This window comes from Henningerozyma blattae, chromosome 6 (assembly GCF_000315915.1).
Source record: "Henningerozyma blattae CBS 6284 chromosome 6, complete genome".
NCBI lineage: Eukaryota > Fungi > Ascomycota > Saccharomycetes > Saccharomycetales > Saccharomycetaceae > Henningerozyma > Henningerozyma blattae.
In genome coordinates, this window is record NC_020190.1 from 641,105 (window position 1) to 665,851 (window position 24,747).

A 24,747-nucleotide genomic window follows, 5' to 3' on the forward strand; every position below is an offset into this window, starting at 1 on the left:
TATAACCTATCTAAATAATAAATAATAATCAATATCTAATAATATAGAACAAACTATTCCAACTTTTTTCATCCTTTCTAACGCCAAATAGGTTCTTAAAATGGCAAAAATACACAAAGATGGCCATAAATAAAATGAAGTTACAAGATATAAAAATAGATTATTTGAATAAAAATTCTAAGAGTAACATACTACCCAAATAATACACAATTACAATAAAGTAGGAAGTACTACCTTCATGTATGGCAGTGCCACAGTAAATGAACAGATCAAGAATATGGTTAATAATATGCCCGAAGCTTCCTTAAAACTTTAGGATATTTAGTTAGTAAAATATATAATTTTAGTCACGCCATACAAAGTTTAAAACTATTGCCAGTATCTAGAGATGGTTAGCTCGACAACTTTCTATGGATATAATTAATTACTTCAATCTCATTGTTCTTACTTCAGATAATTTAAGGAATACTCTGGAATTACTAGCAACTAGCAGAGTTGATAAAAAATACAAACCAGTTTTAGATCTTTCCTTCAGCTCTTAGGATAAAAGGGATATCGTACTGGAGAGATGCTAAGGAGAATATCTAATTCGTATGGGGTCCCCTAATAGATCAAAATTTCACTCGTGTTTAAACTTCGTAACTAGCACAGTTGTATATAGGCATGATGCAAATGTGGGTGATATTTTGTTTATCAATGTAAAGGCAAGTTTATCTTATCATTTTAGTGGTGTACCTTTCTTTTTAAGTCGTTCTATCTCAGCTTCATCAATAAAAGATGACTGTACTGGCTTAATGATCATGTACAGGCTGGTGGTAACTATTATGCCTGTAAAACAGCCCATTAGAACTGTGGAAGGCTTCTGTATTATTTTATACACCCACGCGATGAAAGGGTTGTCCAATGAAAAGTTCATTTTAGATAGCTTGAAGTTTCTTTATTCTCAATTTTTGTTTCTGTATTTTGAGATTATAGTATCCTTATTTATAAACGAGCTTGCAAAATAATATTGAAGTTAATGCCATCATTTTATTTATCACTAATTATTGAGTAACATTGATACATCTTTTTGTAATACCTTCATATTTGACAAAAGTGGTCTAATCTTGTATATGAGGGATCATCAGAAACGATTGTAACTCTTTTAGGATTTCCTGCTCGCGCGGAAAAAAGTTCTGAAATTTACTAAATTGTAGCATCTATAAGTTTTGAATTACTTAAGAGTTGGTGAATAATCAAGTAGTGTAGACCTTCCATTGTTTGAAATATAGTCGAGCGAGATAAATCCAAAACATTATTCAACAATTTAAGATGATGAATCCTTTTAGAATTTTAGGTATGTAAAACTTCATGGACAATTGGATCTCATAATAATAAAAAAAGCTATACAAAGACAAGTTACTAACCATTAGAAGCCAAATTGGAACATTTTGATGTCTCAATATTGCTATGTTCTCGTTAATTTCAAATAGGTGATCTTTCACATTTGGGAAGCATTTTGATTTTGATCTATACCATTAGGTCAACAAATACAATTGAGGGTATTTCCTTTAAAACACAAGTTTTATATTCCTTGGTTTTCTTAACTAGATACTTGGACTTAGCCATGTTCAAATTTATTTCCTTCTATAATACCATTATGAAGGTTTTCTTCATTGCTTCATCCATTTATATTGTTATTCTATTACAAAAATCCAAAAAAACTAATCCAATCTCATACAAGGAAATGCTATTAACAGACAGTTTTAAGATTCAATATCTATTATTGGGAAGTTGTGGTATGGCATTTTTTTTCCATCATTCTTTTACACCAATTGCCTTGTTATGGAGTTTTTCAATTTGGTTAGAAAGTGTAGCAATTTTGCCTCAGCTATTTATGCTAACCAAAAGCGGCAAGGCTAAATCAATTACCACTCACTATATTTTTGCTCTTGGGTTATATAGGGCATTGTATATCCCTAATTGGATTTGGAGATATATGTCTGAAAGTAGATTTGATAAGTTAGCTATTAGTGCTGGTATTATTCAAACCTTAATTTACTCAGATTTCTTTTACATTTATTATAAGAAGGTTATTAAAGGTAAAGGCTTAGCTTTACCAACATATACAAAATCATAATATCATTCAATCAATTTAGTAAGCCGTTTTATAAATAATTTTCCTCTCACTATATAGATGTAATGAGTAAAATTTTATCAAATAACCATTGATGAATTGAATCATCTATCGAAAATGTATATATGTATATATATCTTAAGAACATAATATTCTAATTTTATCAAGCTGAGAATATTACTTGCCTAAATAAGTGATATTAACAATATGTAAAAGGTACATATGTACTTAATGAATAATTATATCATGAAGTTATTAGTATAATGGGAAATATGTTTACGTCAGTATAGTTGTAATTTAGATGCAATAGTGTGTTATTTTTTTAATCTCTCTTTAAATCAAAGTATTCTTTCCTTACACCATCTTTAGTGACAATCAGTATTTCTAAGCCATCACCAACTTGAATATGTCTTTCAGTTGCGGAAGTAAATGCATCTCTAACTAACTTAATACATTCATCAATAGTTAGATATTTTAAAGGTCTTTTAACTTTACCATTAGATTCTGGAACATATTGATTTTTAAAATTGACTTGGTTATCTAAAAATGGCATAATTAAAGAAGCAGCGGCACCCCCAGCTCTGCATTGTTCCCTTTCGTAAGACCCAACAGGGTCAAATGAGTATACAGCACCTTTCCCCTCTTCATCTAAGCCAGCAATGATGGTATGAACATAATAAGGGAAGAATCTTTTACCGTATAATAAGTGTTGAATATTTCTAGCTGCAGATTTCATCGTTAATTTTTTATCATTATGATCAAAATGGTACCATTTGATGGAGTTTTTGAACCTTTGTACAAGAGCTTCCCCATCAGCAGCAAACCCATTAGCAGAAATAACAATATTGTCCCCACAGTCAAATACTTTGGGTTCAAAACGCGAATTAATAGAATAATCGGTAATGTTTCTAGTATCACCTGCCAATACGGCGAAATCTTCACCAGCTATACCTAAAATTGTACCACCATTATCGGAGTAAGGGTTAAATTGATGTTGAATTGGAGTATAATGGACTTCTGATGAATATTCTGACGAAATAGTAGCCATGTTATTTGAATTGCTTTGAAGTAGATTTAAAATGTATTTTTGAAAATATGATGAAAGTCAAACTAGGTTAAACAATTTAATGCTATAGCTTGTTATTTATATCTAATTGGCTAAGTCTAAGTTCCTTAGAAGTTTGTTAAATATTTTTATTAATTGATACCCTTGAAGCTTTTCTTTTGGATCTACTAATACTGTCCTTTAATATGATGAAATAATGCTTTTCTTACTATTTGCCACCTGTGAAAAAGGGTAGCCGAAGTCACTTTGAACGAGAGAATTTAAAAATAAAATGAAAAAATACGTACAGATTAAAGAAATTAAAGGAGCTATATTGGACTTATTTTGTTTAAATAATTTTTATTCAAAAGATTATCTAATTTTCAACTAAGTATTACTTTTAGAAAGTTAATCTAATTATTTTTAGCCTTGTTTTCGATTTGTATGTAAAACGGTATAATTACAAGCCATGGAAAGCGAAACAGATAATTTATATAATATTTTATAAATCATACAGCTAAAAAAAATGTCTTCATAGTATAATGTCAAATTTATTATTTAGAAGTATCGTTTTTATCCTTGAACAAGAATGTTTTTATTGATATACATTGTTGAACATTTATCATATTATATTAGTTGCTCAATATGAAATTAAAAATAGTTCTAAAATTTTTATTTTTTGAGATAGAGAGGGATTGGTATATTTAGTATTTAGATATTAGAATTTTTCAAGCCTTAAAAAAATTTAATTTTCAGCCTTAGCAAGCAAATAAAATTGTGAAGAGTACAATGGAATGATGGAAAATATTTCAGTATATATAAATTTGTACTTAAATATTGCTAATATATTTGTAACACTTGACTAATAAATCATCTATGATCTGTCTTTATCCAACTCGGGTTACGCTTTACTAGCACGGAGTTTTCTTTATAAAATATTCTGTCAAGTTTCAAAAAAATATTAATTTCTACATAAAGAACATTAAATCTTATAGCATATACTATTTATAAAATATAAATTACCAAAAGTAAATGTTAAATATGCAAAGAAATAAATATGAATAAATAAATATGGATGAATAAAAATAATAAATAAAATAAAATGCAGGATAAAATTACAAAAAAAAAGAAAAAAAAAATGCAAAAACAAACTTATGTTAGCTTAGTCGAACTAGTATATTTAAAATGAGTGTAAAAGAATAGTAAACATAAGATCAATATTACCTATTAAATTAGGCAGTAAGAATATATCTATAAATCACAAAATGAATGCGATAATGCAAAGATTTTTTTTATTAGTTATTCTATTTCCTATTTTTTAAAAAAATTCTACAGTTTTAATGTTCATGAAATCATTAGTTAATCGTCTCTTGTAATAGCATTGATTGTTTTTTATTGGATCTTGTAATGTGGGGAAAATACAGTTATAAACATCGAAATTCTTGTCATTTATTTTATGATCTTCTCTCTGTGTAGAATTACGCGATTTGGTACGTATATGGCTATGGTGACGTGAATTACGATGATGACTCAAGTTTCTCACAGAAACTCCACTTAAATCTTGCTCAGCAATATTCATGGTTTCCTCTTCCTCAGGGTATTCCCAAATTGTAGTGAACTTATCTCCAAGATGTTTATCTAGAAGATCGTCATCGTCATCATCCTCTGAAGTTATAGAATTGATTTCATCAATTTTATCTTTCGGTATTGCATCTTGTTCGATTATTATTTCACTAGGATTTGGAATATATGAAATATAATTCTCATTACTTGAATTATTTGATTGTCTTGTTATCTTAGTTGAGTCTTTTAAATGTGTAGTGTAGCCTAATGCGTTTATAGAAGTGTCTTCTTCACTACTATTATTGCTTGAAGAACTGCTAGAATGGTGCTTTGTGAAACTGTCGATATCACTATCACTGCTGCTGCTGTTGCTATCACTATTGTATGGAGAATTAGAAGATTGATAAGGAGTAATGAAATCTTCATCATCGAAATCTGAATCTGAATCTGAAGGAGAAGATTCCTCACCACTAGAGGTCACTTTTGAATCACTTAAATCAAATGTATTTTCAGTATTGATGGTAGAAAATTCAGGATAAGAATCTGAAGTAGAGGGGAAATATTCAGACTCATCATCACTTGTAGAATGGAATTTATGAATGGCATTAAAAGAATCACCCTCTTCTTCATAATCATTAATAATGGATTTTGAGTTAAGACTGGCCTCACATTCAAAGGAAGAATTGATAATAATATCTTCCTCATCAGTATGATAAGGATGATGGTGATGATGTAGAGCATTAGACTTGTGTAAATCTTCAATTTGTTCCACATGTTGGAACCTATTATTCCCCATATATTGATTAATATCATAATCTTCATCCGAATCAATATCTTCTTCATCCGAATCTTCTTCCTGATCAATTAATGATTGAGAAGTTTCTATCGATTGAGATTCTCTAAATCTGTCAATGTTATCCATGATTTTATCTAGGAAATTTGCATGACCTACTAGGACCCTTAGATCAAATTCTTTATATTTAGAATCTTCAGCGGCTTGAATCAATTTACTTCTAGCTTTACTTGCTAAAATAAATTGTTGGGGCATACTGAGTGTGTCATTTGTATGATACCTTTCAGTGTTTTTATTATTTTGTGATGCTAAATTTTTGAACATAATACGTTGTGTGTTTTTATTTGGATTAATATTAGATGTTGAAGACATGTAAGACATTATTTAATTAGTATCACCTTTGTTAAAATAGATATCGTTAGAGAGGGTATTATAGTGATGAAAAATGGTTATGGTATCAAAATTAGTATTATAAAATGGGGGGGGGGGTAGATAGTTAAAATATAGTTGCTTATACTATAACCACTGTATTTGGGATATTTATATTATTATTAATTAGGATATGTTAAAATAGGTTTGTTCTGTTGCGGGAAATGATTTATTATAAAATAAAATAATATTCCACAATATTAAAAATTTAATAAATAATATATATGTATATATGTGTTTTACTGTGTGGAGTAAGAATGTAGAGAAACGGTCAGGAGGTAAACATGATAAATATAAACACATCAATAAACAGATCCTGCAAGTTGGGGAATATTGTTTGTACTTATATATGACCAAATATCTAAGAGCTAAAAGACAAGTTGATGGTCTAGAGCTCAAGATTCTAGCGATAAAAAATCATTAGCTAAGTAGAATATTCAATATCTCACGTTAGAAAATGATGTACAAATATGAAGAGAAAAAGATCTTTCCAAGAAAAAAATTTTTCAAAAAAAAAAGTTTAAAGGGAATAAGATTATTATGACAACAAGATGTGGGATTAGGACCGAGATGAAAGTATAGTAACACAACGGATCAACACGGTAGTATACACTTTACACAGACCACTGGCTCAAGCAAAAAAATTGTAGAAAAAAAAATCAGCATCACAAGCATTCTAGTAAGCAAAGGATGTCTGTGTGAAAAAAAGCATGTAGTAAATTTATCGGTAGTTGAGTTGGCTTTGTCAAGTCAGAGTTTTTTATCTTTATAGAGTAACGATATATTACTGATGATTAACGGATTTAGATATTAGTCATTTTAGAAACGGAAAGAGCCATAATAGTCCGGTAACAAAGGTACAGAAAAAAGAAATGCGCCATTTCATAGAGCAAAATTACGGTCAAATAATTGTTAATGCGCAGGCTATCGAAATCTTGAACAAGATTTGGATTTCTTCAAGAAATTCGGATATCCAAAAGTATTATTCCATTGCATAATAATGAAAATTATAACGGTAGTTTTTATTATTCAGTTCTGCCATTATTTCCTATATAAACCGAAACCGGCAAATAGTAAAGTTGAAACATCCGAACAGTGACTAAAGGCTGAGTCGTCCGCAAATAGTTAACAAATAAGAAAAAATGGAATTATAAGTCTATTTTTTTACAAATATCTACAGACATTAAAGTTCAACGTCGGAACCGAACTGAGATCACCGAAGACCAGATCTGCCTACAAGCACAAAAAGCACACCATCTTAAACCCTTTTAGTCTACTATATCCTCCTGAGAGCAAAGGGTTGTGTTTTGATTTCTGTATGGAGTATTCAGGAGAAAATGTTGTTGATCTCTAATGAGTAAACATGTTCGGAATTAAGCTAAAGTTTGTTCTAGAAGAATATACAAGATAAACGGCCTTAGAAGGCCGGTAGTCCGATGTGGTAAAATATTAACAAGGTTTTACCGGAGAAGATTCCTGTGGATCTCAGATGAGATACGATGAGATACAAGATGAGATGAGATGAGCTTTTAGTCGAAGAAGCAGGGGTAGAGACCATCAAATGTGGAGATCCCACTCCTCGGAGAAGCCTTAAGAGAGTGGGGGGTGACACTTTGGCTAGAATAACGGTTTACATCTTGATAAGGGAATATCAGTACCCCAGAACTGTAAAGATATATCACCGAACTATTTAATTTACTCCGATATGGGGTCCGGCCAAAAGGCAATTTTTTTTGTTTTCTTGGAACCCTACCGCTATTATCTTACTGTTGTTACTTATTAATAATATTAGTTTTCTACGTTTGGTATCGCAGTTCCTATATTTGGCACGTCTCGTGAATGAATGGGCAAATTGCCCAGACAAGCGCTAAAAAAAACTGAGTAGAATAGGAATATATATTCGTGTTAATTGTCATCATAGTCCGCAATCATAAGGGGATCGGATGTAGTAGGCGTACTTGAAAGCTTGTTTTAAATGTTACAAGGCCGCGTGTAATATGATGATGTGGTAAGCGGCAATAAATTTGACGCATAAAGCTTAAAATTTATGTCATTTCAGATCGTTAGCATGTGTCATTTTGGACATTCTTTTAGCGCCGTTCCTCTACATAAGGTAAACAAAAATAAAATATAAATTATTTTTAAAGTTAGCAAGAAATGGATATATGATATCATTTTATGATACTTTGTGGAAAAGTATAGTGTTGTTGAGGTAAATTTTTACTGTATAGCTTATTACCGTCTTTTCGGACATTCTCGGATGACAAGGGAGCCAGAAACAAAAGATCTATATCTTTTGAGTTCAATAAGAATGCTAGTTGTTCTTGGCAAATGTGTTTGAAGTAATCCTATTATAATCAATACGCAAGCCTATTTGGTTTCATATATGTAAAGATGTAAAGATGTAAAGATGTAAAGATGTAAAAGTTATATTGATTGTATATAGGTTTAGGACAATAAAGCATTCAAATAATTTAAATATCTCATTTCCAATGATGGTACAGTTCAGTAGATGTATGTAAACAACAATTTAAAAGAAACATTAAACTATTATTATAAATAAACATTGCAACAGGGGGGGGAAGGGGAATAAAGGAAGGAATGAAGTAAAAGTGTAGTAAAATTAATGTAATTGGTTTGGTTATACAGAAACGAATATAAGCCGGTAGATATGGTATCTTGTAAGAGAGTATGAAGGGGGAGGGGTAAGTAATAAATAAGAAAAATATCATGCATGTAAAAATTAAGAAGTTTGTGTGTGAATATGTGTAGAGAATTTGAATATTAAATTAAGCATACCAGATGATAAAAATGGTAAGAAAAGATAAGAGATTAAAAAATTGTCATTATTATAATAAAAGTTTAATTTTTTTTTTTTTGCTTTTTTTATTATTATGTTTATTGTCCACAGGTATGCAAGAGGGGGGGGGGGGCAGGGAGAGTAAACAGATTTGCAAAGATAAATTTATTTTTCATCTGCAGTTTCATATAAACACCCTAATTTACTACCAAAGTAACGACGATTTATTGATAAATTGTTAAACATGTTTTGGTTGTGAATGCTATAGTACGGAGAATCCATGTATCTTGCCAAATTGACTTGCGACCTCTTTGAGGTTCTTATTTGTACGTTGTGAGGATGATAATGGAATCTATGCTTTCTATTGTTACGATGAGAATCGTGCCTATACTTGTAGGCGTTGAACGACTCGAATAACTCAGGGAGTTTATCTTTACTTTCCTCTTCATCTGAAAAGGAGGAAGGGGATGTAGACGGAGTAGTGAAGGAGTTGAGTGCATTCTGATGGTTGTAATTAGCTTCTTCTTCTTCTTCTTCTTCTTCTTCTTCTTCTTCTTCTTCTTCCTCATCATCATCTTCAATAGGTATCGAAGTGATTTGGAACTTACCAATTATATCATTTGTATCAATGACTTGAGTCACTGCATTATTATTTTTCTTTCACTTTTTTAGTCATTAAATCTTGCATAAGTATAATTTTCTTCATCTAAATGATCTTCATGTCTGATTCCAGAGCTGTAGATTGTTTGGCGATCGATACCCATGCTTAGTGCAGTAAAGAGTAATGGTTGACCATGGTGATGATTCAAATATTCTTCATCACTTTCCTCATTGACTACTAACTCTTCGACGTTCATATCATCATCTTCCTCATCATTATCTGATCCATTAATGGGGGAAGTGAGAAGATTTTCTTCATCCTCACTATCTGTAGAATTAAAATCGTAATCCCCGGAACTGCATTCCAAAGTTTTATTTATTTGAATTTCAATCAAATCTTCAATTTCATTTTTCCTTTGATTTAAATTATCTATAGTGTCCATGATCTTATCCAACATATTAGCATGACCTACTAATTTTCTTAGATTGAAATCCTTTTTATAATTATTTATATTGGAGGATTCGACTAATTTTTTTCTTGATAAGTTGGATAATTGGAAATAATCATCCAAACTTTTGTTGATAACTATCTTTTCCCTTTCCAAAAGACTATTTGTGGTCTCTATTATAGTAGAGGAAGTAGAGGTTTCACTATGAGCTGTGGTAGTAGTAGTGATAATCTCTAGCGAACCCGGATTAGCTATCGACCGGATCAGATCCGGTCTAGTAGGTGAAATGATAGTAGTCATATATTGCGAAATGGATATGTAAGCGTTCGATATATGAGATGGGACAGAAAAAGAGGGGAGTGGAATATATGTGAGTGCAAAAAATGCGTATCTATATGTGTGTATTTATATAGAGTTGTGTGTGTGTGTGTGATAAAAGTTTATCCAAATTTCAAATTAAGGTAGAATGAGAAAAATGGAAGACTCACTTGCTAAATCATGTTGGAAATATGTTTATGAAGGGTCAAGTAAATTTATTGAGTGCATATCGAAATATTAATTATTTTTTTTTTCAATATTTCTTACAATACGCTATTATTTTTTTTTTGGATTTTTCATATAGTATTCATTAGTGAATATTGCATTAAAAGAACGAAAAAAAGGTACACTTGCCTATTTTAATTATCAAATTAATCATCATACAAACAAAAATACGAAAAGAAAAGAGACAAAAAAATATAATAGAATAAGAGATAAACAAATAAAGTATACACGTCGTTATTTTTAGTTTATAGTTTGGTTATGGAATGAATAATGAATGGTGGCCAATGTAAGGCAAGATGTCGGTGTGTGTATAACAAGTGCATAATCCAATATAGTAATTATAATTAATCACAGTCAAATATTAGCAAGTATTAGCAAGTACTGAAAAAATATTAAAACACGAGACCAAAAAGAAATTAAATCCGGACCACAAAAACCGGAATTGGAAAGTGGGAATTAGAAATGGAAAACGATATTGAAATGGATATTCTAATGAATATAGATATTTGATATGAATATGGATATAATATCTGTATATTGAAATCGGAATAAAAATCAACTCGAATTGAATCGAATCTAACAGAATCTAATTGGATAGATATGCAGGAGACTTAGTGCACCCACAGATACCCGTGCACAACGTGTATTGCCACACAAGGATACGTCTTTAGGTAAGCATACACAGGCACTTTATCAGAGTTTGCCAAGCTTCCGGTGCCTGTCGGAGATTCCTTGCTGCGATGACTACTGTGTCGATGTTCCGGAACCAGAGAAACATCCGCAATGGTGTAAGGGGAAGGGCCCACAGGCATGGCTGCTGGAATTGGAAGTATTATCACCTGTTTAAGACCGTGCCTGTATTTCCCTCGTACAGAACACTTCTCAAGAATCTCCCAAAAGGAAAAACCACGCCATTAAAAAGGCTGTAGCCCCGTCCACGGAGATTGGCCGGATAAACTTCCGTGCTGCGCCTACGTAGTGCTCGGTAGAATAACGCAGCACGAAGTGCGGGTGGGGCTAGACCGGATCTGGCTATTTAGATGCCAAAACAGGAATCAGGAACGCGAGGCACGGCGTGGAGAACACGGCGCAGCACAGAGACCCGCACTGAGCAGGCGCAGCTAACAGGGCACAAGGGGTTTCTACATTGGAAAAAGACACTGAGGGGTAATTTGTGCTGCGGTGTGTTCTGTGTGAGTCACATCAGGAGGCAGAGAAAAGCATGTATAAAGTTCAGACACAAACGTAATGCATTAGTGATCCATTTTCCGATTGGGAAATATCTACAAGGCATTGGAAAGGCATTGGAAAGGCATCGAAAAGGTATGGAAAAGGTATCTATTAGCCTTAAATGTCTGTGTCATATCCGTGCCCTATCTTTGCCCTAGCATTGTGGTCGAAAATTCAAGGCACAAACAAACAGAGTCCAATAAACAGAAACTTATAATATTATGCTTATGCTATTTACTTTTGTTGTGTGTATATGGTGTGTGATTGTATAGGTACTGAAGAAAGCAAATCAAAGGCGTATTAGGTGATGCTAATGGTGTTAAGGATGTTAAGAAAGAGTATGATAATGAGACCACTCAAGTTTGTGGTGTAGTGTGTGGTGTTGGGAAGTACAGTGCTTATTGGAGACTCAGGCTAAATCTTAGCTAAGCTGAAAGACAAAAGGGCTCTTTGTTGACTGGAGTTTGACTCAAATGCTAAGAAGCTTTCGTTACTGTCGGGCCGACGTTAACTATAATCTAATGTAAATAACCTTTTAGTATTACCCCATACATAGATAGGTATCGTATAACAATTTACTTAGTGTACCTAATGTTTTACAGAGTGTTTTTTTTTGGTGTATTTGGTGTTTTATTTAGAATTTTGCATAACGTCTTGCTTAGCGTTCCGCTTGGCGTTTTGCTTCACATTTAACGTGTTTCTTAACGTACCCAATCATCTTTCTCTTGACATGTTTTTTTTTGGCAATTAATGCATTTGACAAAATGGGTGTGTGCAAAAAAAGGGGACACAAAAATAAATATTAAATCAAAATTAAAAAAAAAAAAAGAAAATTATTCAACTATTTCCCTATTCATGCGACAAAAGGTGTACCTAAACTAGAGGGTGTTTTGGGAACTTAATCACAACTTGCCTATACAATGACTTCTCGAAGACTTTTCGCGATACTAGTTTAGGTGCCAAGAAAATATTACAATCTCGTTCTACTATGGGTGGGATATAGGCATGTAATTGAATTCTTGTACTAATATTGGCTTTGTAATAATTTTACGTCGTTTTCCGCCAATCAGTTTGGACCGTGTTTAGACCTTTATTGAAAGAGTGAGGGGAAGGTGAAAGAGGGTGAGAGATATGCTCTACCCTCATGGGCGTCGATCCCTTATTCTATACGAAACTCAATACAATCTCACATGACTTTTTCATTATCCCTTAAGCGCCAGTCTTTTGAGTATTTTTTTATTCACTCCGATCGCATGCACTACAATTACACACACGAATTTTATTAGTTTTGCCTTTTAGGCTTACCATTAATGAAAGATATCTTTGCTTAATGAGTTGGAAACGTGGCTTATTGTATTTTAGCGGCTTCCATTATTTCAATCCCCCTTTTCTTCTCTTCTCTTATCTTATGTCATCTGCTCTGTCCTACCCTTTTCTTCTATACATTGTTCTATAAATTCCTCCAAACCTTGTGTTGTCCTGTCTAGTCATTCCACTTCCGCTTTATAACGATACTTTTATTGAGAAAAACTAACGAATGAAGTGCGGGTTTAGCTCAGTTGGGAGAGCGCCAGACTGAAGAATACTTCGGTTTAAGATATCTGGAGGTCCTGTGTTCGATCCACAGAAGTCGCATTTATTTTTTTAATTTTCTTTAAACGTAACAATTTTAAGCTTTGCTACTCCCAGTAGTGTATCTTTTTGGCTGCTAGTTTAATACCAACTGTTTATTAAACTAGACAACTACATACTTGAGCCTATGTAAGTTAAATATTATTATTATTACGTTCCGATTTGTTCACTATACACTTCCATCTTTTGTATTTCGTTCGTTTTGTTCTACCCATACCCTCTAGTTTATTTCATTTAGCTTTAGATTCTTAAATAGAATTTATGTTCATGATTCACTTACTTGTTAATCTACATGTTCATTCCGTTATCAGGTGATCCTGATTTATACACGTGACTAAAGTAGCTCACACTACGTGACAGCATTTATATTTTTTTTTTGAGAATTTTCACTTTTCACGTGATTTAGCTTTTTTTTAGTTGACCTAATTGGTGTCACATGTTTGACTTTTTCTTTTCTTTTTAATTCTTTTTTCCGTCACACAGGTGTCATCTGGCGCGCTTGTTTGCGATAACCCCAGAGTACCATTGAATGAAAACTTCGGTTTCACTCCGAAAACGGGGCCAGATAACTAAGGCTTTCGATATATTATTATAGTACATTTGACAAATAAATACTAAGGATCTCTATACAAATTTTATATATTAAAATTTACACGTATATATATATATTTTTAATTGCATATTACATATTGCTCTTATATCAAACAATAACATAGAGAGGTATTCATTTTTGCGTTTCGTTTTGTTTATTTTTTTTTCGTTGATTTTTTTTCCCTTAATACAACACCTCGAGCAAAGATCCCTTAATAAACCATACACACTCTCACACATACATACACCATGTTAAGATCAAACATCATCAAAAACTTATCCACAAAGAGGTTCTATTCGGAAGTTTTAAACTCTTCAAAACTTCAAATCACCGATTTATCAAATGGGATCATCGTCGCCACTACTAATAACTTGTCAAACCCAGCTGACCCTCCAACCATTGGATTAACTTTTGGTTCGGGTTCTTCTTCGGAAACTCCATACAACAATGGTATTTCCAATATCACTTCTAAGATTTTCCAAAATAATTCCAACTTGGCTCAAGCTTCTCAAAATGGGTTTAAATTGAATTCCATCGTCGAGAGAGAATATCAAAATTATTCAGTCACTTTGAATAATAAAGATACTTTAGGTGCTTTGAAATTCTTACAAAATAGTTTTGGTGAAAATAATAAATCTCTCTCTGAAGCAAATGTTGCTGAAGCCAAATCAAAAGTCTTGAATCAATTGGAACAATTCGAAGCTGTTGATCAAAATAGTAGAATCATCGAACATTTACATTCCACTGCATTCCAAAATACTCCTCTATCTTTACCAAAGAGAGGTACTGTTGAATCAGTTGAAAATGTAGAAACCTCAGATGTCCAAGCTTTTGCCAATAAAAATTTCACCAATTCAAATGTGGTCATTGTAGGTTCAGGTTTCAATGATGTAGTTGCTCATAAGGAATTCGTCAAACAAGTCGACTCTATCATTTCTTTAAATAATTCGGAATTGATCCCTAAGGATCAATTGAAACCTGTAGCCAAATCCACTTTCTTGGGTTCAGAAGTAAGATTGAGAGATGATACTTTACCAAAGGCTTGGATCACTATTGCAGTGGAAAGTGAACCATTAACTTCCCCAGATTATTTAACTGCTAAATTGGCTTCAGAAATCTTTGGTTCTTACAACGCTTTCGAACCAAGATCAAGATTACAAGGTGTTAAATTATTGGATAATTTGCAAGAATATCAATTATGTGAAACTTTCAATCATTTCAATTATAGTTATAATAACACTGGGTTATGGGGGTTCTCCACTGTAACCACCAATTTCTCTCAAATTGATGATCTATTACATTTCACTTTGAAACAATGGAACAGATTGACAATCTCAATAACTGAACAAGAATTAGCAAGAGGTAAAGCTTTATTGAAATTGAAATTAGGGTTACCTGTTTCCAACTCAATTAACAATTCCATCATAGGTTCTAATATCTTAAGTCAAGTGTCTCCAATTGATCAACCAAATGATTCAACTAACTTATTGGAAACTTATAAAAAAATTGATTCCATAACTATAGCTGATATGAAGAATTGGGCTTCCAAGAGATTATGGGATCAAGATATCGCCATTGCCGGTGCAGGTCAAATCGAAGGGTTATTAGATTACATGAGAATGAGAAACGATATGTCCATGATGAGATGGTAGTTTTTCTTTAATATATCAATTATCATATATATATATATTCTTAACAATTCCACAGTTTGATTAAAAAATTTCCCCCAATTAGATTTTATCTTTTTCCATATTATTTTTTTTTTATTTTTCTGTGAAAAAATTTACCTATTTTTTGTCTTCTATTCCCTCCTATTTTGATTTATTTATTTAAAATGAGATATATGATATATTTATTACTTTATTATTTATTCTATAACTTGTCTATATATTAACAGTTTTTTTGAAAAAAAAATATATATTCTTGTTTTTTGAAATAAAATTAATAATATTCTTGATAAATTTACAAATTTATAAAAAAAACTTAAATTTTAGTGTTACTAAAAGATGAATGATTAAAAAACTAATGAAGTTACTATATAAATATAGATAAGTATATTAAAAAAATGAAAAAAAAAAATATTGTTACATACATATTTGTATTAATTGAATATGGGTATTAGAAATCATAATAATAATAGATAGAAGATGCTTGAGTTTGAAATGAAGATGTGTGATAATATTATATAATAAAAAATAACGAAAATGAAATAAAAACAAGGAAAAAATACTGATGCTGGAAGTTTGAAAATAATAATACGTTTTAGGATAGATATAGTTATAGGTTTGTTTTTTTCTCTAATGCATTGTGAGTTGAATCTTCCAAATTTGAATCCTTTAAATTCGATTCAGATTCATTATCGGCTAATGTGGTTTCAGACGGAGATTTCAATGATAAATTAGTATTGTTCTTATCATCTGTTGTAGTTGAAATTGACCCCTCATTATGATAACTATTATTCATCGATTTTTGTCTTTTAGTTACATGAATATTATCTGATAATATATCTTCAATGGAATCTACATTGTTGTTATTCCCATTATAAAGAGAGCTTGTATAATCATAATCATCTAATTCTGTCGATATCTTACGCTTTAATGACGCGGTTTTTATATATTCTTGCTGTGGATCTTCTTCTTCTTCTTCTTCTTCTTCTTCTTCTTCTTCTTCTTCTTCTTCATTTCCGTCCACTTCTTCTTTCTCTTCATCATCATCAGTTGTATTTGTTAACTCATCCATATCCATAGTAGAATTGTCTATGTAATCATCATCATCTTCATCATCATCCTCGTCATCCTCCTTTGATAGTAATATATTATTTGATGGACGTCTATCACACTCATCATCAAGTTTATCCTTTTGTAAAGTTACATTTTCGTCTGAAGCTTCTTTTTCTTTTGATTCTAAAATATCAATATCTTCCTCTAAATCTCGGTCTTCCTTTTCTGGCTCTTCCTCTTCATCATCATCATCATAACCAAAAGTGGAATTAATTATACCATCTATTTCTTTTATAAATGGTTTTAATTGTGACTTTGTATCTTCATTTAACCAATCTAATTTAATTAAAGACACATCATTTGAAGGATTTTGATTTTTTTCAATTATATTAATAGAATTAAAATTCGAATATTTATAAATTGAATCAACAAAACAACATTTTTCCATAGAATTAACAAATTTAGAAAATTCATTAATTTTGAAAAATTTCAATGGATTAAAACATAATTCAATTATTCTAATAATAGTAAATGGTAGATTTTTATTCTTAAAAAATTTTTCATTTAAATAGTTGCCAAATTTTAAAATTTTTCCGTTTAATTCTTTATCTTTACTATTAAAAATTTCGAAAGGGATAGTTTCAGTCATATGATTAAGTAATTGATCAATAATAATTTGTTTTTGATCACAATCATTCAAAAGAGATTCATTTTTATTGTTTAGAATATCGTTTAAAAGGGTATATAATTCTAAAGAATTAATCCCCATTCTGTGACCAAGTAAATCTTCTTCATCACTATTATTTTCAGTATTATCTAATGTATCCAAGGGAACTTCTTTTTCAGTTTCATTTTCAGTATCAGTTTTCTGTTGGTCTAAATTCTTTGATATTATTAAAGTATTATCATCACTATTATTATTTATAACAGAAGCAGAAGCAGAAGCAGAAGCAGAAGCAGAAGCAGAAGCAGAAGCAGAAGCAGAAGCAGAAGCAGAAGCAGAAGCAGAAGCAGAAGCAGAGGCTGGATTAGTATTAGAATTAGAAGTAAAGTGCTCTGTCATATCTTAAATATCCTTTACCTTATTGAAAAAAAAAATAAAAAAACTAATTTATTCTCTAATTCTTTTGTTACTCTTTCAATTATCTTTAGTATATGAATTTTATTATAATTTCAACTGCTGCAATAATTCTTTTGTTATTTCTTTATTTTTTTAAAATATTTATTTTATTTTATTCTTTTGGTTTCATTTCTTTTCATGCAATAGTAGTTTGCATAGATTAATATAATTATATTTCATATCTCATCATATCATTTCTTTCCTAGTCCGTTATTTTTTTTTTTTATTCATTTTCGTATTTCGGATTTGCGAATGACGAAACCAAATATTTTTTTTTTATCATTGGCAAAATTGATAAAAGTTTAATTTTTTTTTGTTTAATTAATATTTTAATTTTCTCAATCGCCCGAAATGTATCCCAATTGGGAGCCTGCCGAGAGCGAAAAGTATCATCAAATTAGAAAAATGATAAGTGAATCTATATGTAAAAAAAAAACTAGAATTAATTTCAATCAATATATTATAATTATCAAATCAAACACATTTGCCATGTATAGAGCAATTCTAAGGAGGCCATGTGCAAGGTCGAACGTGTCTTTGCTTGCCCCAATCGTACGTCCCAATTTTGTGAGAGTAACACCGTTTAGAGGATTAGGATATTCGAGCGTAAGATATAATGATTTAAAAAAGGATACTCCAGACTCCGTGAATAAAAATATTACAAACCAACCGGAAGATTTGATTGAAGGTCTTGCAAGTAATAAAGAAGATTTGAATGAGAGCATTGCAACCCAGGTACAAGAATTGGGTGAAAATGTTGCAACTCAACAACAAGATTCAAATAATCTCATTGGCAATATTCAAGAAGGGATATCGGACGAAGAAGCACAAGAATGGTTAGATAGTATTCAAGAACTTCGAAAAGAGTTTGCATCGAATGGTCATTTCTTACCTGAGGAGGCATTAGCTCCACCAGGACAAGCTCGTACAAGTATTTGGGATTCTTCGTCGACTATCAAAGATTCTATCGATATGGAATTTGAAGGGTTGAATGACCGTTGGAAACCAAGAGTTCCAAGTTACCAAGAGACTAAAGAAGTTCTTGAATCATTAGACGATCCTGTCATCAGACATATTACGAATTTAATAATGAGAGATGGGAAACGTGAAAAGGCACAACGTATCTTATCGAGAGCGTTATATTATTTATTCTGTGAAACTCGTAAGGATCCCAAAAAATTATTGCATGAATGTCTTGATTCATTAGCTCCATTAGTGACCACCAAGACTTTCAAAACTGGTACAGCCAAAGCTGCAACTATTCCTGTTCCCCTAAGTGAAAGACAAAGACATCGTATGGCATGGAAATGGATCATGGATGGTGCCAATAAGAGAGTATCGAGTGATATTTCTGTTCGTCTTGGCCAAGAATTATTGGCTGTTTATAATGGGAATAGTAGTGGGTTTGAAAAACGAAACCAAATGCATAAGACTGCTGTAGCCAATAGAGCATATATCAAATTCAAATGATAACATTGTATTTACTTGTACATATAAATATAAATATATATATATAAAATATAGTTCTTTTCTATATAACTATATTAATTTAATTCAATTTTCATGGAAATAACCCAAAGATATTCCTATAACAGAGCCCACCAAATTAGCCAATATATCTTTGGTATCGAATTTACGTTTCCCACCAGTTAAATAATCTTGAATGAATTCACTAAAGATGGTAACGACAAAACATATAATTGAAATCACATAATATTTATTCAATTTAATAACCAATTCTAAATCATTATATGCCAAGAATCGTTGTTGAATTATTCGAGTTGTGGGTTCTATTCTTAAATACTTGTACCTTAGAGTTTTGACCAATAAGAAAGCTTCAATGGTAAAGACAATCACATGGGCTATCTTATCATGGTTCTGAGTAATAGATTTAACGAATTCATTAGTAGTTAATAACAAATATAGAGATAGTGTGGTAAAAAGTAAAAGTGTTGTAATATAGTTTTTCCTAAATTGGGAGACCATATTGTATTTACCATTTTAGATACGATCTCATTATAGATCTAAGATGATCGCATCTCATTGTTTTGTCCCTTTCTAGCCAAGCCAATAATTAGGAGACGTAACCAGCCCTAAGCGTGCCCTAAACAGCCCTAAACAGCCCTAAACAGCCCTAAACCAACCACGAACCCTACAAAATTCTCACAAACCCTAAATCACGTGCACAAATTTTTCAACCCCGCTCCCGGCGCATTTCCGAATCCGTCGCCGTATGTTCCGAATGTTTTCATGATAGGAGATTCCCAGATATTCAATTCTTCACCATGTCTCGGGGAGATTGACGGCGTATGCTAGGATAGCATGGAGGAAGAGTTCCTGTCTCTTAGGATTCGCATGTTGTCGTGGTATTAAAAAAGAAATACAAAGCAACTTACTTTATGTTAAACATACTTCAATGTATCCTTTTATTATTTTTATTATTATTTTTTATTTTTAATATTTTCTTATATATTTATTTTCATATTCATTTTTATGATCATTTTTTTTCTTGGTATATTCTTCATTGGACCATTAACACCATTTTGATTTGTATCTCCTATCTTATTTGACAACAAGATCCATTGCTATTCCTCCCCAATCTATTTTCTTTTTTAATTTTCTCAATTCCTCAATTCTCTTTCCTTTCCAAACAAATCAAATACAAAAAACCTTTCGATCTTCACGTATCTTCATTGAAACATGAACTCGTTAACTTTACAAACACCATTGACTGCTTCTGAGCAACAATTGTATGCTCAGAAGTTCCGTCAATTGGATCCGGAATCCCTGGGGATCGTCACAGGTGAATCTGTTAGACCGTTATTGGCCTCCACTGGCCTTTCTTCTAATATGTTGTCCAAAGTCTGGTCTCTAGCTGATGTCAACAACAATGGGTTTTTGAACTTCAGTGAATTCAGTGCTGCATTAAGAATGATTAGTCATTTACAGCAACTACCCACTCTGAATATAACCAAGGATCTTTATGCTAAACCTTCTCAAAGCTTAGTCAATTTCAATGGAGTAGTTCGTCCTCCTCCTGCTTCAAATCAACCTGCACAAGGTTTATCTCCTTCTAACACTCCTTCTAATGAAATCCCTCTATTGAATAGCAATGATGTCTCAAAATTCTCTCAATTGTTCGATAGATCTACCAACGGTGCTCAAACTTTGTCTGGTGATAAGGCAAAGGATATCTTTACCAAGGCTAATCTATCAAACCATCTCTTGGGTGAGATTTGGGCTCTTTGTGATAGAAACGCTTCTGGATCTCTAACTAAAGTAGAATTCATCATGGCTATGTATTTAATCCAATTGGGAATCGCTCACCACCCTTCGTTAAACCATTTACCAAATTCTTTACCAATCAAATTATGGCAATCCATCAATTTGACAACTCCAGCTCCGGTTAATGTAGCAAAACCAAACCCTCCAATTCAAAGACAATCCACTTTATCAAGAGTCTCTTCAGGCGCATTCTCCAATGCCTCTTCAGATTGGTCCTTGAGTCTAGATAAAAAGAAACAATTCGATACGATTTTTGATACTTTAGATAAATCACATCAAGGTCAATTAGGCTCTTCTGTATTGGTCCCATTCTTCTTATCATCCAAATTAAACCAAGAAACTTTAGCATCAATTTGGGATTTAGCTGATATTCATAACAATGCTGAATTTACCAAAGTAGAATTTGCTATTGCCATGTTTTTAATTCAGAAAAAAAACGCAGGCATTCAATTACCTGACGTCATCCCAGATCAATTATTAAAATCTCCAACACTGGGCCTATTTAACCCTCCACAAGGTGCCACTACGGCTCCTCCTCAACCTCCTGCCACCACTACTACCACTACCACAACTTATTCTCCTTCTCCTTCTATCCCACAACCACAAATGCAAATTCCTTCAAGAGATACTAAACCAGCTTTCCAAACTCAAAGTCCTCAACATACTTCTCAAGGTTCTATTCGTCAACAACAACAACAACAGACTTTAGCTCAACATACCACTAGTGGATCATTAAATGAATTATTAGTCTTGAATGATACTTTCACCACTCAAACTGGTAATCCTGCACAAATTCAACCAAGTTATAATCTTCCAAATACTTTACCTGCAATGTCTCCTGTAAACACTTCCGGTTCTTTAACAAATCAAATGAACAAGAGAGTCTCTACTGTTCCACAGCCAACAATAACTGAAGAACCAAGAAGTCTAAGTAATACCAACCCTCCAACAAATACTCATTACCATACTTCTTCTGTGTCTATCTCTCCTTTACCACAAACAGTGCAAAGGTCTTTGTCAACTCAACAATCTCCATCCATGATTAATTCAAAACTAACACACCCAACTTCTACAAATAGTTTCCAAAATAGAGATATATTTGCTGATTCTGATGCCTCAGCTAAATTATCTACCGCAACTACTGAATTAACTAATTTATCGAATCAAATGAGTTCTCTAACAAATCAAGCAAGTATTAATAATGAAAAGAAGAGTAAAACTGAAATGGAATTGAAACGCGTTACTGACATGAAAAATTCAATGCAATTGAAATTAACAACTTTAAGACAAACTAATGATAAAACTATTAAAGATATTGAAAATACTCAATTATCAATAAATACAATTAATAATGAAAACACCAATTTACAAACTCAATTAGTTACTTTAGAAAATACTAATAAAGAGAGTGAATTAAAATTGAATGAATTAACTGCACAATTCAACGAATCCCAAAAATTAAATGATGAATTAAAGGAAAAAATGACTACTATAAATACAACTACAAATGATTTAGAAAATAAAATTGAAGAATTGAAATCAGTATATCAAAAGGAAAAATCAATGACTGATGTTAATTCCAAACAATTGGAATTGAAAGAAATTAATGTGGAAACTTTGAATACAGAATTAAGTGATTTACAAGAAAAGATTGATATTTATTTGAAAAAACAAAAAGAATTAGATGATTACAAGACTCAAGTAGAACAACAACATGCTCAATTAGAATCCACTTATCAACAATTGGCTACTAAAACTAATGAACTCAACGAACGTCAAAATGAATTAGATCTACAAAATAAAAATATTGTTGAACAAGAAAACGTTTATAAACAAAATGTCGAAAGATTGGATTCCATGTTTGATGAGTTAAAGAAAAGAAAAGAATCCTTCGATCAATCAAATGCAGAATTACATCAACAGCATATTGATTATGCTCAAAGAGTCCAAGATTTATCAGAAAAAAAAATGCAATTGTCAATGGGTGAATTACCACCAAATGCAAAGGAAATTATCGACCAATATAAACCAGATATGACTTCCACTACCACAAATTTAACTTCTGAATTAAACTCTCTTGATATTAATGCTTCTCCAGCTAATCCAACTAATGATTCCACTTTGAATAAAAGCTTGAATTCTAACATTGATAATATCAATGAAAAAAGCAGGGAAATTCAGCATCCAACTTCACAAGTAATGAATAATTTCGATCAATCTGTTGGTAATGTTTCACTTCCTCAAAGTGAAACTAACTCTACTCACCATGATAATTCAGCTATTCCAGGCAATTGGTCTAGCACTGAAGATGATAGAGCTGTCATGCAATCTAACGAAAGCCAACAAACTACCATTGAATCAAATTCAAAATCTGGGTTGGAAAATATTGATGAACATGCAGCTATAAATATTCAAAATCCTCGCACACAAAGTACTGCAACTGAAGATACCTCAGATGATGAACCTTTTGAAGATACTTCGGAAGATTTAGCTGGTATGAAGCAAAGACATTCTTATATGAATACAGCCGATTATTCATTGAATGATAATTCACCACATCCTTCTTCTATTGAACAAAATCAACAGCATTCTTCAACAGGACCAAGTACTGGCACGCCACTACCATCTATTCCCCAAAATGCACCAATCGCAACAGATTTCACTGGCACATCTTCTCAAATCTCTCAATCTACTTCTCAGCCACCCTTACCACCACAACAACAATTCAGCAATACAGCTTCTCCATCCATATCTCAACCTCCATCCATGAATGGCTCTTATGCTCCAATTACTCCAATATCTCCAGTCGTTACAGCACCATTGACCACCAAAAAAGATGCGTTCGATGATGAATTTTCTGGTTTAGAACAAGCTAATGTAGAAGATGACTTCAATAATCAAGATTCTAATTTACCTAATATGACTACAAATAGTTTTGATGAAACTAATACAAATCTAGATGCTGAATTTCAAAATAATGGCTTTACAGGTTCATATCAACAAAGCCCTATTGGTCAAGCCCCAACTGCACAAAATATTTCACCAATGCCACAAGGGTTTGTAACATTACCAGACGGTAGTATAAAAACTCCAGATGGTCAAGTATTAATGCCTCTTAAACAAACTGTAGGCCCACAAATCCCGCAACCACAGTTACAAAGCTCCGAAACAAGAAATGTAAGCAATGATGAATGGAATGAAATATTTTCTGGATTTGGTAATAGCACAAACGGGCAAACCCCAAATGCACCAGGAGGTCCAGTTCCTCAAGGTATGCAAAATTCACCAACTGCTACAACTACTTCTAACAGCCATTCTCAATCAAGTTTACCTCAACAACCAGTTCCAATTATGACTCAACAAGCTCCAACTATATCCCAACAAATTCCAAACATGCCCCAACAAGCTCCATCAATGCCTCAACCAGCACCAGCCATGAGCCAGCAAGCACCAATTATGACTCAACCAACTCCAATTCCTTCAGTTTCTCAAACTAATACAGGTTCGCCAATTAGCCGTAGTTTTTCAACAACTCCTAAATCATTGGCTATTGAAGAATTAAGTGGTATGGGCTTCACTCAAGAAGAAGCTAGAAAGGCTTTGGAACAATGTAATTGGGATTTAGATGCTGCTACCAATTTCTTATTGGACAGCGCTTGATCATTGATACCTTGCGATATTGATTTTTTTCAATCTTTTTTGACAGTACTATATTTCATTTTATTTTATTTTCCCGTAGATTTTTATTTTATTACCTTTTTTTCTTCCTATACAATATTTTATGAACTATTTTATTTTAATGCTTAATATGCTGCTTAAATAATTAATAG

General features: G+C 32.1%; 10 protein-coding genes and 1 non-coding gene across 11 annotated transcripts; 5 read left to right on the forward strand and 6 right to left on the reverse strand.

Annotated features, from left to right (window-relative positions):
* Positions 1 to 718: 718 nt before the first annotated feature.
* Positions 719 to 916, reverse strand: MIN6 (Min6p; the record flags this gene model as incomplete). Its single annotated transcript, XM_004181276.1, has 1 exon — positions 719 to 916. One exon carries the CDS (start codon positions 914 to 916, stop codon positions 719 to 721), a length of 198 nt encoding a protein of 65 aa, XP_004181324.1.
* A 395-nt stretch (positions 917 to 1,311) lies between these two features.
* Positions 1,312 to 2,119, forward strand: ERD2 (Erd2p; the record flags this gene model as incomplete). The annotated part of the gene is made up of 2 exons (XM_004181277.1): positions 1,312 to 1,336; positions 1,473 to 2,119. 2 exons carry the CDS (start codon positions 1,312 to 1,314, stop codon positions 2,117 to 2,119), a joined length of 672 nt encoding a protein of 223 aa, XP_004181325.1.
* Positions 2,120 to 2,438: 319 nt separating this feature from the next.
* Positions 2,439 to 3,164, reverse strand: PRE7 (proteasome core particle subunit beta 6; the record flags this gene model as incomplete). The annotated part of the gene is made up of 1 exon (XM_004181278.1): positions 2,439 to 3,164. The coding sequence occupies one exon, from the start codon at positions 3,162 to 3,164 to the stop codon at positions 2,439 to 2,441; it is 726 nt and encodes a 241-aa protein (XP_004181326.1).
* Positions 3,165 to 4,479: 1,315 nt separating this feature from the next.
* Positions 4,480 to 5,898, reverse strand: TBLA0F02690 (uncharacterized protein; the record flags this gene model as incomplete). The annotated part of the gene is made up of 1 exon (XM_004181279.1): positions 4,480 to 5,898. One exon carries the CDS (start codon positions 5,896 to 5,898, stop codon positions 4,480 to 4,482), a length of 1,419 nt encoding a protein of 472 aa, XP_004181327.1.
* A 3,516-nt stretch (positions 5,899 to 9,414) lies between these two features.
* Positions 9,415 to 10,095, reverse strand: TBLA0F02700 (uncharacterized protein; the record flags this gene model as incomplete). The annotated part of the gene is made up of 1 exon (XM_004181280.1): positions 9,415 to 10,095. The coding sequence occupies one exon, from the start codon at positions 10,093 to 10,095 to the stop codon at positions 9,415 to 9,417; it is 681 nt and encodes a 226-aa protein (XP_004181328.1).
* A 3,017-nt stretch (positions 10,096 to 13,112) lies between these two features.
* TBLA0Ftrna3F lies at positions 13,113 to 13,203 on the forward strand. The gene is given in 2 exon segments: positions 13,113 to 13,150; positions 13,167 to 13,203. It is a non-coding gene; the product is annotated as a tRNA-Phe (tRNA).
* An 837-nt stretch (positions 13,204 to 14,040) lies between these two features.
* On the forward strand, positions 14,041 to 15,444 carry COR1 (ubiquinol--cytochrome-c reductase subunit COR1; the record flags this gene model as incomplete). Its single annotated transcript, XM_004181281.1, has 1 exon — positions 14,041 to 15,444. One exon carries the CDS (start codon positions 14,041 to 14,043, stop codon positions 15,442 to 15,444), a length of 1,404 nt encoding a protein of 467 aa, XP_004181329.1.
* Positions 15,445 to 16,069: 625 nt separating this feature from the next.
* On the reverse strand, positions 16,070 to 17,575 carry PSY4 (Psy4p; the record flags this gene model as incomplete). The annotated part of the gene is made up of 1 exon (XM_004181282.1): positions 16,070 to 17,575. One exon carries the CDS (start codon positions 17,573 to 17,575, stop codon positions 16,070 to 16,072), a length of 1,506 nt encoding a protein of 501 aa, XP_004181330.1.
* A 408-nt stretch (positions 17,576 to 17,983) lies between these two features.
* RSM7 (mitochondrial 37S ribosomal protein uS7m) lies at positions 17,984 to 19,102 on the forward strand (the record flags this gene model as incomplete). The annotated part of the gene is made up of 1 exon (XM_004181283.1): positions 17,984 to 19,102. The coding sequence occupies one exon, from the start codon at positions 17,984 to 17,986 to the stop codon at positions 19,100 to 19,102; it is 1,119 nt and encodes a 372-aa protein (XP_004181331.1).
* Positions 19,103 to 19,186: 84 nt separating this feature from the next.
* On the reverse strand, positions 19,187 to 19,618 carry TBLA0F02740 (uncharacterized protein; the record flags this gene model as incomplete). The annotated part of the gene is made up of 1 exon (XM_004181284.1): positions 19,187 to 19,618. One exon carries the CDS (start codon positions 19,616 to 19,618, stop codon positions 19,187 to 19,189), a length of 432 nt encoding a protein of 143 aa, XP_004181332.1.
* A 714-nt stretch (positions 19,619 to 20,332) lies between these two features.
* Positions 20,333 to 24,577, forward strand: EDE1 (Ede1p; the record flags this gene model as incomplete). The annotated part of the gene is made up of 1 exon (XM_004181285.1): positions 20,333 to 24,577. One exon carries the CDS (start codon positions 20,333 to 20,335, stop codon positions 24,575 to 24,577), a length of 4,245 nt encoding a protein of 1,414 aa, XP_004181333.1.
* Between the last annotated feature and the right edge of the window lie 170 nt (positions 24,578 to 24,747).